Source organism: Lichenostomus cassidix, chromosome 17 (assembly GCF_008360975.1).
Source record: "Lichenostomus cassidix isolate B80296 chromosome 17, HeHo_3.0, whole genome shotgun sequence".
NCBI classification, from domain to species: domain Eukaryota; kingdom Metazoa; phylum Chordata; class Aves; order Passeriformes; family Meliphagidae; genus Lichenostomus; species Lichenostomus cassidix.
The window spans coordinates 408,846-425,233 of NC_139497.1; the positions used below are offsets into that span (position 1 = coordinate 408,846).

Here is a 16,388-nt window from a genome sequence, read left to right on the forward strand (position 1 = left end):
GGCTACCAGCTCCAACACTGTTCTCCCTCAGCGCTACAGCTGACACCTCCGTGTCGCTGTGCTCAGGTAGCTCTGCCACCACCTCCCCACTGCAGGACGCAGTCTGTAACACCGGATGGAATCCTATGGCTGCAGCACAGAGGTGTGAGCAGCACCAGCTGCGGGAAGCCCTGACCAAACTGACCATATGGTGGCAATGGTGTCTAAGGGATCCGCGGGGAAGATTAGCACGACCTAATCTCTCTGCATTTGTCCTCGCAGCAGGGACTCCAGCTTTCTGGGAATAACGGCCCATAAACAACCCTTTCAAAAAGCAAGAGTTGTGAAAAACCCCTATCAGCAGGAAGAAGAAAGCCCAAAGCTGGAGCATTGCTGAAAAATCAGACACAGCTGATGGCTCAGTGTTTGCCTTAACAGCTTCTTGTAAATTGATTTTTAAAGAGATGCTGCTTTAGGATCAAATGGATTCGGGAACTGGTACTGGGATGGTGAATCTTTGAGCTCTGGATCATCAGCTTTAAGAAGCAGTGGCCCAGTGGCACTCGAGGTCATTCTGAAGCAGTAGCAGTATTTCTGTTTCAGCGAAGCAGGCATGCCTTGGACATTCTGTTGGAAGCATGCTCCTCTGGCATGGCCCTGCAGTGCCTGGTGCAGAGCAAGCACTACCCATTGTCCTCTCCAGCTCACCCACAGCCAGGCAGGACACTCATGGCGCTGCTGGTACGCAGTGCACTGTGCCATTACCACTGCCCTGAATGTCTGGAGTGCCAACAGCAAGCAGTAGAGCTGATAGCACTACACCATCCCACACCAGGTTAAATTCAGGAGAACTCCAAATCTGCAGCTTTCTTTACAATCTATGCTAAGAAATTGGAAATGCTTTCAGCACCAGGGAGTCCCATTGCCATTCCTACTTTTGATGGCAATAAACCTTGAAATCGCAGGACAATTCCATTTTAGAAGCAATCTGGAAAAAACCTTTCCCACCTAATGGGCAGCTATTGTGACACGCAGCTTTGGCCCATCTCAAGCACTGGGTATGTACTTGGCCCCCCAACAGAAAAGCTCCCAGAAGCAGGTAGTTTGTCTTGATGTTTTGTGATCGCTCTCCATGAAAAAACAAATTTCAGACACCAGGAGAACAACAAAGGCAACTTACCCCTTCAGGAGCACAGGCAAACTTCTCCGAAATCATAAAAGGCACTCCATCCATTGCTGAAAGCGACAAGACATCACATGTGACGTTTCCAGCTGACTTCTGACATGCAACTTCACACATTCACAGTGACAGATCAAGTATTCACAGCACTGACACATGACTGATTGCTCCTAGCCGTTACTGCCAGCCTTTGCCTCCCCCTAAACTGCCACTGGTTTCTTTCCATTTAAGACATAGCTGGGTCAGTCCCTACCAAACAAGAAATCCAGTGAATTCTCTCTGCTCTATCCATACACAATTTCATGGCCTCAATTTTGTATTTTCCAATTTTGTGCAGCTGGCAAAGCAGGACAGTAACTGGAGGGAGGACACTTCTATTTACAACCTCCTCACCAAACCAGTTCAGCACACTCGTGGTATGTGAGCAAGAGAATAAGGAACAACTGGTTCAGGGGACTTGTATCCCCCAAAGCAGTGAGTGCCACCACCTGTGTATCAGGCAGTAAGTGCCACCACCTGGGCAGGATAACAAGAAACACCTGGGGCTAAGCACCCTCCCTGGCCTGGCTGTTGCCAGCACAAACTCAACAGTGACCAGTGGAGCTCAAACACTTGCAAACCACATCTGGAGGATGTAAACCAGTGAAACATGAGGACAGACATGAGGACATGACACCACACGACACAGCCTCATGTCACTGGGCCCAGCTTTCTCTGTAGTACAACCTTAATGGTATTCAGAACACTGTTTGCCTTTACATCACCTTGTATATTCATCCTAGTGCAATGATGTTCAGTATTTGTGTCTTGCTATCACCATGTCACAGGAAGCCTCCCACAAGATGTGGTAGTACAAGGGAGATACTTATTTTTAAAACATGTAATTCAGCAATTAGCACACAAGACTGAAAAAGGCACATTTCTAAGGCAGCGCACACCTCAGATACACCCCCTTTATTGCACTTACACCTTTAACATCTGAAGTCTTTAAATTTCAGCTCTGAAAGAAATAAAAACTTCAAATTAGAGCAAATTTAAGCCCTGAGATGCTCTCCACTGATCCTCAAGTAGGGTCTTCCTTCAGAAAGCACCTGCACCCACAAACCCAGCATTCCTCTTCTTGCTCTAACTTCTACCAGCACCACTGAGTGACCATTTTAGTGATTAAACAAGGGCAATTTAAGAATACTCAGCATTTTACGTTTTGTCTATTCTTTATTTAAAAACGCTCTCCACTGGAGTAATTTTGTTATCAAAGGTGCCGTGTGGCAGCCACAGCGCAAAGGGAAACAAAAGGAAACAGATGAAAAGCAGCATCACCAAATCCAGGAAGTTTTAAACCTGAAAGACCATCTGCATTTGTTATCCGACAGAAACCCACTTTGATCAGCCACACGCCAGCTTTTGTAAAGTAATCTAAAGCCTGAGCTGCGCAGAGTGCTGTGCGTGTCCCCGCAGCCCCCGATGCCCCCCCGTGCCTCGGCCACGCGCTCCAGCCCACCCGGAGCTCGGAACTACAGAGCGAAGCAGCAGATAAAAGCAGGGTGAGCCAAAGGCTCCGCAGCGCAATTAGCACTCTCCTAAACAAACGAGCTTCAACAGAGCTGTAATTAAGCAGGCCTGTAATTAAGTATATGCCCTTTATCATAACGATCATGCTTAAAAATGGCATGATGCATGGAAGTGTGTTATTAATGCTGCACTCCCCAAGCGCAGGAGCTGTGTGGAGCTGGCGTGTCAGGCCCGTCACCAGCCTGCTGCTAAAATGCATTAAAGGCAGAAAGCAGAAAACAAGGTGCTCATTCAGCGTCTCCTTTCACAGCCAGGCACTGGTGTCACGAGGGTTTAAATACCACCAATTCTGGAAATTTTACAGAAACTAAGCCCTGGACAGCTACTGCCACTACCTGCCCCAGCATCAGGTGGGCAGCAGCCCTCACCCCTTCACCCTGTGGCTCAGCTGGGCTCCAGGAGCCCTCTGTCCACCCAACGGGCTGCAGGCAGGCAATGGGGAACCCCCAGGACAATGTGTGGGGAGCAGCGCTCCTCCCTTGCCTCTGCTCCCAGGCTGAGCAAATGCCCCAGACGAAGTAAACGCTGTGGGCGAAGAACCCTTCAGTGCCCCCCACCTTACCTCCGGGGGGCTGCCGGCTGCCCTGATCACAGGGTGAGACACCCACAGCTGCTGCTGCCCAGAACAGGCTCTTCACATTCATCAGGACTTCAAGGGTGAGGCACCCTCCTCCCACAGAAGCTCATGGAGACTCACAATGATCTGCAGGGCCAGGCACCTCCAGCAACAGCAGGAAAGAGCTCCCATGGCTGTGCTGGAGCCTGAGCAGCTGTCCAGCACTGGGGTGTGCAGCACCACGGCCTGGGCGCAAGGGCTATTGTTTCTGTCACACACTGCGAGGCACACAGAACTGCTGTCTATAGTAGCCAGCTAATTCAGTAATAAAATTAAATGAAACCAGAAGTCTAGGAGGGCATTTTAATTCCATATCCCTTGTTTTGATGTTGTTCTGTAAATAAACAGCAGCAGCAGCCTCTGATTTCTCCCTTTTTCCTTTCTTTCTTCCCTCTCTTGCCTTTAAAACATTCCTGGCAGGCTCAGAAGAGTGACTGCTGTGCTGAGATCCTGTCCTGTGTCACCACCTCCATGGGCAGCGTCACACTCAGCCCTGGCCCTGAGCTGCAGTTCCCGTTTCAGTCTGGCCAAAAGCTAAACCAGGTTCCTTAATGCCAATCTGTGCCACATTGAGACCAGCAGACAGTAACACCAGGGGATAAAGGAATGGTTCTGGCAAATGATAAAGCACAGCTCTTTCCAAAGGTACCCATGCTGATTCAAATAAAAATGGTGGGCAAGGTCCCAATTTTACAGAATTACTCATATTATCATAGAAGCAACTCATGCATTGACCCACACAGGCTTCAACTTCTTTAAAGGTTGGGACTTTAAAATATTTCTTAAGACGTATAAAATATTTGCACCTTGCAGATTAAAGCCTCCTTGCACAGGTAGGCAAAGCTGCTCTTGCCCCTCCAAAGCCCCACCATCAGGACGGTTCCCCATCAGGGCCCTGCATGCAGGGGCTGAGCACAGGAGGCAGCAGCTTCTCTCTGTGCCACTATATCCATAGCACCTGCAAAAGTCAGGGAGGTGCCTGTGCTCTTCTCCCTCAAAATGGAACAAAATAAAATGGCATTTCAGAAGCAAAACTATTTCCAGTGGCTGTTTGCTGCTTCCCAGGCTCAGCTCCTTCCTGAGAGTCACAGCACATTAGTTAACATCAGCACTGCAAATAGATAAAAGAGTTGAAAGGAGCCAGCAGCCAAAATCAAGCTCCTAAACTCCAGCCCCAAAAGACAGTGTTCCCATGAATCTCTGACAGCCGCCAGAAATGGATGGATGCCTTGGTGAGATGCAGTGAATGTGCCCCTTCCCCGGTACAGGACCACTGAAACACACAACCAACTTCTACCTGGTGGCTCCTTCTTCACTGTAATTTACCAAGACTTGCTTTCAGGCTCTAACAGGGAGGATACCAAAGCATGCTCTATAAATCCAACTTGCTAGCTTGCTTAGAAATCCTCTCTTTAATCTGTAAAAGTATTGTCACCGTCTTCTAAGCCCTCAAGAGTTGCTGCCTTCTGTGCTGCAGACTCCAACTAAATCTCAGTTGTCAAATTAGTAATTCATCTTTCTTGAATAACTATATTTTTAGCCAAGCTACCAGATTTAAATAATCAGACCTGCCAATGCTACCCTAATTTAAACATGCTGACGAACTTTCACAGGCAGCATCAGCTAACATAATGAGTTTCTGGATGACAAAGAACTTCAGACGGTAGTTCTCTACACTACCCAGTGTAATAAGCACTTGTTCTTTTCTACAATGTGCACATAAAAGAGAAATCTAAATAATAGTTGCTGTAATTATCTTGAAAAATATGTGGTGATTAATGGTGATTATGAAAATCTGTATAATTGTTCACTAAAGCTCCAAAGATCAGATGCTCTCTTGAAGCAACCATCAGTGAGGAACTAGTGAACACAAAAGCTTCCAAGCTCCTGCCCGCGAGAAGCGTGTGAGAATGGGATCACCCGCGCCAGCTCAGCCTTCACCCTCCCGTGACCTCTGCCAGAGGTTCCAGGATGTCCACGAAGTGATGCACATGTCACTGTGGTTCAAAGCACAAAGTTCAACCTGTTATTTATGCAAATAATTAATTACTCTTGTATCCAACTCACAGTTTGTCATGACACATTAATGACTTGATAGACTTCCATGAACTAGTGAGCATGGGACAGCAGAGCGCTTTTATCGTCATTTAATTTTAAAACGATCCTGTGTGAAATTATCTAGTCGTGAGTGATGGAAGCATAAAGAACAGACTCAGCAAAGCTTCTTTTGGATCATTGCTTTATTAATGGTAACGTCAGGGAAATGAAAAATGCTAACATTGTCATATTTAGCTCCTGGGTACAGATGAATCGCTGCCTCAGAGCCTGGCGGGCTACGTTTGCACACTGCAGTGAGCGCTAATTCCTCACACCACGATTGTGGGGATACAGAGCCACAGAAGAGTTTATATTCCTCAACTCCCAAGGAAATAACAGCTGTTTCTGCATTAAATTCTCTCATAAGCTTTTACAGCTTTGGATTTCTTTACTGCTGTTCTTGCATAACCTTTTACACCTGAATTTTCAACTTCTGATATTAAAAATATTTAAATAAATAAATCCCTTGCAAAACGTTTTCCTGCATGACTTTGAAAATGAAGCACTGTTAATCCAAACCAACAAAAAACCCAACACTGAATGCACTACTGCCACCTTTAAAATTAAAATGATCTTGAATTTCAGAAAGGGCTTTCTCTAATGCTGCAGAACTGTTCCCGTTTTCCCTAGACCTGAATGCTAACAGAGTGTTCATCCTTTACCAAGAACAGTATCTCATAAACCAGCCGACAGCAACACCACAAAACCAGTAGAGCTCCCCTGCTTTGAGAAAACCTGACTTTGGCACCAGAGGAATCTGAAAGTGGGTTGAGACTCAGGGGCTGGCACAGAGCTTGGGCACAGGCAGCTGGGAATGCCCAGCCCTGTGCCCAGTGTCCAGTGCCTGGCCAGGCAGCAGGATGGCAGCAGCACCAAACCAGTGCTGCAGTGAGTGGGAGTGCAGGGGCCTCCTGGGCTGGGGAAGGAAACCTCTGCCTTGGGAAAGGTTTATAGCTTTCCTGTTAGTCTTGAAATGACTTTGATTAAAAAAACAGACCTTGACTAAATTTTCATTTTTACTAATTTGATTGTCAGCCTTGATTTTCTCCATTTCCTGCATAGCTCATGACATAGCACAATTAGTTCTTTACTGCTAAGATCAAGCCACGAAAACACTTGAAAAAATACCCCTGGATTTGATTATTTTCTTTTTTAAATAAAGTGAAGGTTAAGTACTGCATGGTGACGCCTAAGGAGCACCTCAGCACTGCGGCTCCATCAGCACCAGAGAACATGGAGAGACTTCAAACAAGCTCTTCAAATTGCAAGTGTTTAGGAGCTCTTGATTTTATTATTTTTTAATAAAATGTCCCCTTTGAAGTCTCTGCACCACACTAAACTTCAAAGATCACACCTTAGCATGTGCTATTTCCAAGCCACAACCCTTAATTAATTAGAGCAGAGCAGATACAAACCAGGGCACTCGCATGGGGCTGAGGCTGAGCCGAGACAGGGCCAGCTCAGGGATAGGGAGGTGAAGCAAAGGCAAAGGGAGGCAAAGGCAGGCACTCCTCCTTGTGCTGAAGAGAAACCCAGACGCTTTTCCATTCCTTTCAGCTCCGGCTGTAATGACAGACTCCTTGCAAGTCATTAAACAAGTAATGTCTGTCTGCTGTGGCTCGGGCAGCGCAGGCTGGAGCAGCAGTTGCAAAAAGCATCTCGGGCAGCCCCACAATGGCAGCAGTGTTCCCTGGCCGGCAGCTGTAAATTTCTGCTGCTTGATGAGAGAAACATCCACACGGCTTCCAGTACTGCAGGGTAGGAGGGTACTGCAGGGTATTAAAGCCACAGGCTGCATTTTGTTACAGTGTCTGGCCCTGGAAGTTTTTTACTTTGCAGAGACACCTATGGTGTGAGGTGGGATTTGTTGCCACCACGACAGTCCTGGGCTCTGGACAGCAGCCAGGTCACCAGCCAGGGCAGATGCTCACATTTGCAGTGACGCTGTGATCCTGGCCAGCAGCACCCCACACCCTCCAGCACTGAGTGACCAACATCTGTCCCACAGGGCTCCCAGGGGAGACAACAGTGCACAGCCCTCTCTTTACATGGTTTTGATTTGAGAGACTCAAGTTATTTTTAACACACAGGCAGCTTTGTGTTTCCAATAAAAGCAAAAGGAAGAAGCTGGATCAGCTGCCCTGACAACACTGTGCTCCCCATTCTCTAAGCATGCCTGCATGTTAGTGGAAAGAAACTCATCACGAGCATGGCTAGAAGGATGTGGGGATACCCATGTTCTGCCCTGGAGCTCACTGATGCACAGAACATGCTCCCACCACCCCGTGAACATTCACCCAGCCACAAGAGCCTTGACATGGCCCAAAGCTAAGGCCTTCAGTGCTGAGAGGATGGCACAGGGCACAGGCACTCAGCACTGCCCGGCTGCAGGGGGATGTCCCTGACACCATGGGCTGGGGGCTGGAAAGTCAGGGGAGGTGCTCTCCTCCTCCCAACAGCCAGACTCAGAGGCACAGCCCTGCGGAGCCATAAGCTCTGCTGCAGGAGGAGATCCACTGTGCCACCCAGGATCCAGATCTTCTAATGGGATTTAATTTTTAAGTGCTCAAAGTCATTACTAGAGCCACATATTTCTATGAGGTAAATTTCATTTGCATATGCAAATGATATCTAAATACACCACACCATTAATATGATCAGTAATTACATAATAATAGTCACCAATCTCCACACACATCAAACTTAGAGTTTTGTAGCTATTAAGGAAACTGTGCTTTGTAATTAAGATAATCCTCATTTCCAGATGCTAATTAACTATATAATAATTAGCTTCTTTTGCTAATGCAAATTAAGTATTTTCATCCTTATTGGTAAAAGAGTTGCTTATCACTCAAAAAAAAGACAACGTAGAAATAATCCCTCCTCCCTGCTAAAGGTGAAAAGGTAACACCATTTTTATCAGTCTCATTTGTGAATGCAAATTAGCCCCAATTAATCAAATCACAGATAAATGTGCCCATTCTGTAGCACGGCCAGTGCCTGGCGTGGCCCTCCAGCCCTCGGAGGATGAGGACACTCACGGCCCACAGTAGTGCCCAGCTCCCCTCCACTGATCTGGCACTGCAGAGCTCCCTGCCCCAGCACGGTGGGGACAGCCACCAGCCCCACTCAGGGACACCCTGTGCCACCCGGCCGGGCCGAGGAGCACCTGGAGCTGCCCAGCACGTGGCTGGTGCCACCAAGCCCCAGGGTGGTGGGCAGTGACAGCAGGTGCAAGTGGCGGCACTGCCAGCCTGCCGAGCCACTGTGGCAGGGCTCGGCCCTGGCGCAGCGCATTTATCATCTGCTAAACCAATCCACCCACTCTGCACCACCATTTGTCATTAATTATGCTAATCAGCACACCATTACTCTCCGATGACACCACAGCACTTATTAGCCAGTTATGGTTTTTCAAAAGCACAGCTCATTGTGTATGTGAGTGCTGCGCCTGCATTAGCCTACAGGGAAGAAATGTCCAATTATGAAAAGAAGAAATTTGCTATTATCTCCCTCTAACAAACCAATTTAGTAATTATAAAAGTCTCTGAACTCAGAAGGATTTGTTAAGAAGAACTGAGTGATGAAACCAGAGAATTTTCTTTGCAATAACTTTCTGAGCTGGAACCGAAGTGACAACAGAGAATGAGCAATTTTTATCATCTTAATTATGACTCTTGCATCTTCACTTTAGATGATCAAAAAGCAGAATTTATCTATACACAGGACTGTATTTGGATCTTTCCTTAAACTATCCGATTTGTTAACAGATATGCAACTAAATGTGCATAACGTCACGGATGCTGAGGCTGGCGCAGCCTGTTCCCAACCCGCAGGTCTGAAGCGTGGACACGATGACACACACAGCAAAGACCCCACTTGCCCAAAGCACGTGCCAGGAGTGGGGACACCCCGTGCTGACAGAGCTAAAGGGATACAGCTGGGGCTTCAAGAGTCCGTGGAAAACTGGCTTTGTCGAAGCAACCAATTCCTCCACAATTCCTATGTTGATTTGTTCACTGCAAGGGGACACTGCTAGTTTTAAAAGCTTAATATGTGTTAAGAGCTCATTAATATCATCAGAGTAAATGGGCCTATTAAAACATCTTTAAGCAATATCTGAACATACATCTCCCTAAACTATATTTAATGACTGTACTTAAGATACATTATATGCAAGTCCTAATGAGACATTAGATAGCATTTTGAAGATTAAAATTAGAGAATCCATATAAAGTCTGTCCACTTAATGTAGCCTTAAGCTACACTGATGAAAAGCATTACCACCAAATTATTACTTCATTAGAACAAATATTTCCTAATAATTTCTGATTTATGCCATTCGTTGTCTCCATATATACATTATTCATATCTACATGTACATATAAAAGTATACACAAAACAATTTTCTAGTTTAAGAGGAGATGACAGATATTCTGAGCTTTCTAATGGCTGAGTTAATTACTTGCCCTTTTTTTCTACTGAGTTAAAAATATGCACTCGTCATGAAAGTCCATTTACTGTGCCCTCAGTTATCCATTAACTGTAAGGTCATTTTTTAAACATTTGCTGTTTTGCTTTTCAAGGATCAGTAAGATGCCTTGGGCTTGGCGTCCAATGGCCTTCTGGGCCCTACACAGAGGTTGAGGCATGGGAGCTACCAGAATTACCCAGGGCCTGACAGCACTTCAGGACAATCCTGCAGCAGTGTCCATGGCACTGTCCTGCCCGCTCTGGCAGGAGCCCCTGCCCACAGCATGCCCACTGACAGGCGCAGCACAGCCAGGACAGCGAGGCCACGGGACACCTCCCCCAAACAACTGAGTCACTGCCAAAACAAACTGCAATAAACTTATTAGCAAGAGGGTCTTATGTGTGGTTTATTTTGTATAAACAGCTTTTCATTAGATAAATGAAGCCCCACAACCTTTACAAATGTTTTCAATTATGAAATGATGCCATTGAGATATCTGGATGACGATAATCAGGGAAAACACCAGTGACATCTCCTGCTCGGAGCTGGAACATGCTGCCTGGATGGCTGCTCCTCCCAGCACCATCCCACCCTGCCACACCAGGCATTTAAAAACTCCCGCTTTATTTGATGAACTCTGTAGCAATAAGACTATTTACATTTATTCTGCCCAAGCCTTCTATCCAAAAGAGTGAACATCTCATTGTAACAATTTTGCATTTTTAACTGTGCAAATTAAGCATTCTTCATAAATAACAGCCTGGTTTGCTGCACTGCAACTCCTTTTTATTAGCAGCACAGAAACGCACAATGAGCAACGTGTTCTATTATTCTTTGTCAAATCACAGAATGCTACATTAGAATAACTCTGCTGGTCAATGTAATATAGTAGATTAAATTCAACTTCTGTGCAAAACCCACTGTAAAACAGCACGATAAGAAGGCTATAAAAAATTTAATTTTACTCCAAACTCCATAAAAAAAAAAAAATTGTGTGAAAAGTAATTTTGCATAATCAGTACACGCCATCTGGAACAATTAACCGATTTCTATAGAACTATGAGGATCAGTCATATCTGCTTATTAAAGATCAGAAATTATACAAGTAATAAATCCTTGAAAAAACTAAGCGTACTCCCGCCTGTCAATGCTATTTTAACTTCAAATACTGAAGAACGCCTGATAAGGCTGAAAAGAAGAGATTAATATATGCAAATTACATCCAGCATTTAAAATCCCCAACAACTGTCTCTGGTTTTCTGTCCCTTATTGCTGCCTTTATGTTTTATTCATACACCAACTCACCTGTCACTTCATAAGCTATAATATTATGGGGGTATTATTAAACAGCATAAAGCCAAGCTTTAATTGGAAAGCTTCATTGCATTTTCCAATTATTTGGAGTAAATTAAAAGCAGATGCACATAGTTTAATAAGGAGTCTAATATCAGTTCCGGGAAATCAAAATTCATTGTCATTACTATGCTGTGATAGTTTCACAAACTGTACTCAATTTTGGAGGTTTTGAAAAGAAAATCTGTCTCTGCAATCTGTTAATTGTCATTCGGTTAATAACTGTTTAAATATCCAAACCTCTGAGCGGCTTCCTATTTAAAAAAAATTAAACTCTGGCACTTGGCAAAGCAAAATAAACACAGAGCAGGCCACCCCAAGGTTGTGCGCCATGGGAACGGCGCCAGTCCTGCAAGCTCATCCTCCTCCATCAGCCTCTGGCCTTCTCCCACTGCTGCTGCAGGGTGTGGAGCGAGAGCAGCCCTGTCTGGGGGATCCCCATTATCTCCCCACCACCCTTTCCTCCATCATCCCGCTCCAGCCTTCCATGTGCCCTGCATGCCCACACCAGGCTGTCCCCGCTACACCTGCTCATACATAATTCAAGGATCCAGCCAGGTTACAGCCAGATAATCCTCTCTGCAGAGACTGAGCAGCCTCCTTTGAAAGGGATGTGTGAGCTGAGGAACATGTGAGGTGAAGCCCACATGCCTGAGTAGGAAGGGACACAGCTCTCACGCCTGCCTACCACGCCGAAGGGAGCTGGGAGCAATACCAGGGCAGGGCAGCACCTCCCACCCCAGCACATGACAGTGAGGTCAGGAAAACAACCAAAGGCACTTTGGGTGACAGCAGGTTCTCCCCAAAATCGTCTGTCTTAAAAATGTCAGCAGTGGGAGAACTCATGGCTCCATCATCCCCATTTGGGGTTGCTGCCCCAGCATAGCCTGGGTAACGTGGGGCATGCTGACACAGAGCACCTAGGGTATGTACACCATGGATGGGCTAATTTAATAAGAAACAGACTTTTAGAATCTCATTAAGTATAGTATTAAGTAACACACTTCCCCTTCTGAAATATGCAGCTGCAGCAGTTTACATGAGACTCCAGCCTCCCTGAACTGCTGGATATTAATAGAGCCTTTCATAGCTTGAAGATTATCCAGGTCTCTTAGTCCAAAGACTGGAAATTGCAATGGGGTAAAGAACAGGCTGACTTTAATCTCAGCTTCAGTAGAAAGGTCTCAATGCAGAATAAAGCTCGTGTCACAACTTGTCTAGCTTTTGGACCATCCTGATTAAAATTCAGCGTCACAAAATATGAATTTAGTTCCGCTTCTACTCTTAAGAAGCGCCAAGAATGTAAGTGAAGGGATGGGGGGGACTGAGTGACAGTGAGATGTAGCACAGGACCTCCCCTTTCGAGACTGGGAGTCTCAAATGCCTTGAATATCAGACGTGATCACAGAACCACCAGGAGCTGTGCTAGAAGATGAAGATAAAAGCAATCCTTGTGCGCTGATCCAAGAAATAGCATCTCCCTTTTCTTCAAAATTACCTGTTTTAGATAGCAGACATGCTGTGCCAAGTACATAACTTAATTATCTACAAAAATGATGAAGCAAAACAATAGTTTGTAAAAATCAATTATTAACCTCTTATTAAAGCATCTGTCCTCCTAAATACAGAAAAGACCTACAGCGTCTTTTTTAAAAGGAAAGAGACATCGAAGGCAGTGGCACACGTGGCCAGATAACCTGGCATTTTCCAACAAGAAGGAAGTTACCCTATGGATACTGAAATATAACAAAATCTAAATCTAAAAAGACCTCTAAAAGAGACTTCTTTTGTCACTGCCAAAAAAAAAAAAAAAAAAAAAAAAGAAAAAAATAGGGGGTAGATACCACAAGGTGTTCCCAGGTTAGCCCCTCCTGAACAGGAGGAATCAGGAAGCAAACTGCTGCCTTAGGAGCAGTGTGTGAAGCAAATGCTTCCCACAGCACTGCCCAGACAGATGACACCTGCCCCCACTGAGAGCCACAGCTTGCAGTACAGAAAAACAACTCAGTTTCCTTTTCAGGAATCCACTAGCTTTGATGCTTTTCCAGATCATTAACATCAGTTTCCACTTTCTCTGCTGCCTCCAGAGAGCTGGACCAGAAACTTGGGGGGAGCGAACACCAAATGCCACTGCAGTGCCTGCAGAACAGCCCATCATCCTGCAGATGAACCCCAGCTCAGCTCCACATCATGCCATGGCAGACCCTGGTCATCTTGCCCGGGCTTGACTGCACCAGGCTGAGACCCTCTGCCCTCTCCACAATGGGGCTCTGGCCCTGGGCTTCCTGCTAGGAATGCTCACCTGTGTGACCCAGCAGGCGAATTTGGATGCAGCCTCTGCTCATGAATGTTTCTCTCTCAAACCTTTCAGACCACAGCTTGCTCTGATCTTTCACAGCAAGTGTTTAAAAGAGGAAAATAAATATTTAAATATAATTTTAAAAATTGATGCATAAATATTATTTATATATAAACATAATAAATACCCATTTAAGTAAATATTTACCTCCCTAAGGTAAGAAATATTGGTGCATGATTCCAAAATAAACTGTGGAGCTGTGGAGAAACTGGCACCTGTAAAAGCTGTACACGGAAACCTCCTCCTCCATGGCATGCTGGCACACACACTCCAGACAACACTGCACTGGCAGCCAGCCACACTTTCCTTCCCTGATGCTCAGCCCAGCTTCTCACAGAAAAGTACTCCACACAAGTAACTTGATATGTTATGATATAACTTGATATGTGTTGATAATGTGGTCAAAGACAACCACAAAACAGTAACCTTTAAGGCAAGAAACATGCGAAAGCACTGCAGCAACACACGACTGCTCAAAAACCCATCACTCCTCAGCAGCTAACAGCAGATACTGCAGCCTCCATCACAGCACAGATATTGCCTTATCAGTGGATAAGGTGTGTGATGTTTCCCAGGATCTGACATCCAAGCTCCAACCCACAGGGACATGGCTTTTCTCCTCTGAAAGAGACTGAAAACTTTCACTGCAGCTCAGCAAGGTCTGGAACTGAACTGAGAATGCTCCAAGTGGTGAGAGATTCTATGCTTCTGGATCCCATTTTATTTCTATGGATTAACATGACCTGAGGACGGATGCCCAAACTTAGGGATGACACATTAGTATGTCTAGCTAACATTCATTTCTTAAGGTACTTGCACAAATGTTATAATTGTTTGGGGCTCACAGCTGGCAAGTGTTACTTGAAAATACTACCAACAAACATATATCAGAGTATGGTCTGCTTTTGTTCTGCTGCTTTCCCAGTAGTTAAGTGTTCAAAAGATGAACCTCAGTCCTACACAAGGGTAACTGATCATCTTGTTATCTCCAAATTTCTGCCAGAATAAATAGCTTTGTAAAGGCTCATATGACTGAAGCTGGGTTTCTGACTACACACTGTCAGCTGCAGCAGGATCTGGAAGTTCATACACTTGTCTCCTGCACAAAACTGGTGCAAAGAGCCTTTAATTGCCTTGTGTACCCATTCTGATGGGGTTGTACAGACTGACAGACTCCATGCAACACAATTCCTATCCTACTCTGAGAATAGGCCAAGAGAAGGGATGAGATTGCCCTAGAGTCAAATGACATAAACTCGGTGGCTGCTGCCCCAAAACACATCTATCTGTAATACAATGCTGAAGACAGCTACAGGGAAATTTCAGAGAAAAAAAAAAGACTACCCTGCTCAGCAGAATGCACAGATCATCAGCAGCAAGGGCTGGAACCCACTGCTTAGTAACTCCAGAGTGCTGCAGTGGTGCTAGAGCCCATCCAATTAGTGAGGCCTACAGAATATTCGAACTCCTAAATCCCCTGGTTCCTGAAAGGGTTAAAGCTTATTATTAGCATATAATTTACAGGTCCCTTCTCCCAGGAAAGAAATAATGCACAGTAAATGCCACATTCATTTTAATAATACATGTTACAGTCTGTGCCCAACATCTGCACAAAGGTAAAGCAGACAGATTTTTTTGACATGTCCCACTCTGCCATCGAAACACAGGCTTTTTGTTTTGTAAGTGACGGAAGGTTTAATCAAGAAAGCAGGCAATTCATCAATCGAAACAAGGCTGCTCACACTGCCCTGACAGCACACACATGGTTTTATACAGAAGAAACCTGGCCACCTGTCAGCAGCACCTTTTACATCAGGATATACAAATACACCAGGTGATCAATCCTCCAGCTCTTCCCATTCATTTCTTCATTTTCTTATTGTATTTTTCTTTATGCTAGATGTTGCCCTCATTCTCTGCAGGATTACATGGAAGACAAGGCAAGCTATGGCTGTTTATACACTATCATAAAAATTTATATACCCTTAGAGTGACTTATTTCCCTTCTATTTGAGTACCATTATTATAAATAATTTTTCACTTCATTGAGGAATTTTCCCTGTATGTTATTATCTGTGCCTGCCTGCAAGGGCTGCCTCTCCCTCACTGTGCTCCCTCACTGATAAGCCAAAGCAATATGCAGGCAGGAGATGCTCAAGTCTGAAATGAAAGCAGTATGTAGTCACAACAACATCTTAATTAAACTGAAGGCCATGAGGAAAGATTGTGCTGTAAAATACTGAGCCATGTCTGTCAACAGGTCTGTCTGGAGCAAGGCATTCTTCTTCCAGCAGCTGCCTGTCCCAGCATGCACATTAAACCTGTCAGCTCCTCAGCAACCTGCTCCCTGCAGCACCCACACATATGCTGCACATCAACTTACAACTAATTCTGCCTTTTGGTCTAGGGTGCATGGCATGGGATGGGACCAGGGAGGCTGCTGGGCACAAGGATAATGCCAGCAGTGCCAGTGCTGTGCTGCCATGGCACCTGACAGGCGCCTGCCGTGAGCTCTGGGTAGTGCTTCCCTATCTGCACCCTGTCAGGGGCTGACTTACTAGCTTACTGTGCCAAGAGAAGTCTCCTTAACTTTCTGGTCACCCAATGTGTCATGGCCAAGACTGGCAATGAAAAAAGACTGGTTAAAAATTGTAATTGCTGCTTTCAGGACCATTTTCTCCTTGACTCCAGTTTTATGCAAACAACAACTGCATTACACAGCCCAAGGGGTAATGAGCAGTTCCAGTGAGGATATGAT

At 45.3% G+C, this 16,388-nt stretch overlaps 1 protein-coding gene across 8 annotated transcripts in view; it reads right to left on the reverse strand.

Moving 5' to 3' along the window:
* MVB12B (multivesicular body subunit 12B) overlaps positions 1–16,388 on the reverse strand; it is a 48,929-nt gene that overhangs the window by 3,454 nt on the left and 29,087 nt on the right. For 7 of the 8 annotated variants that reach the window (XM_085076655.1, XM_085076650.1, XM_085076649.1 and 4 more), the window contains one exon: positions 1,160–1,215. In XM_085076655.1, the coding sequence (XP_084932781.1) occupies positions 1,160–1,215 (56 nt within the window). Of the gene's footprint in view, positions 1–1,159; positions 1,216–15,511; positions 15,547–16,388 lie in introns of those variants that run through there. The other variant, XM_085076653.1, reaches the window with a different exon arrangement.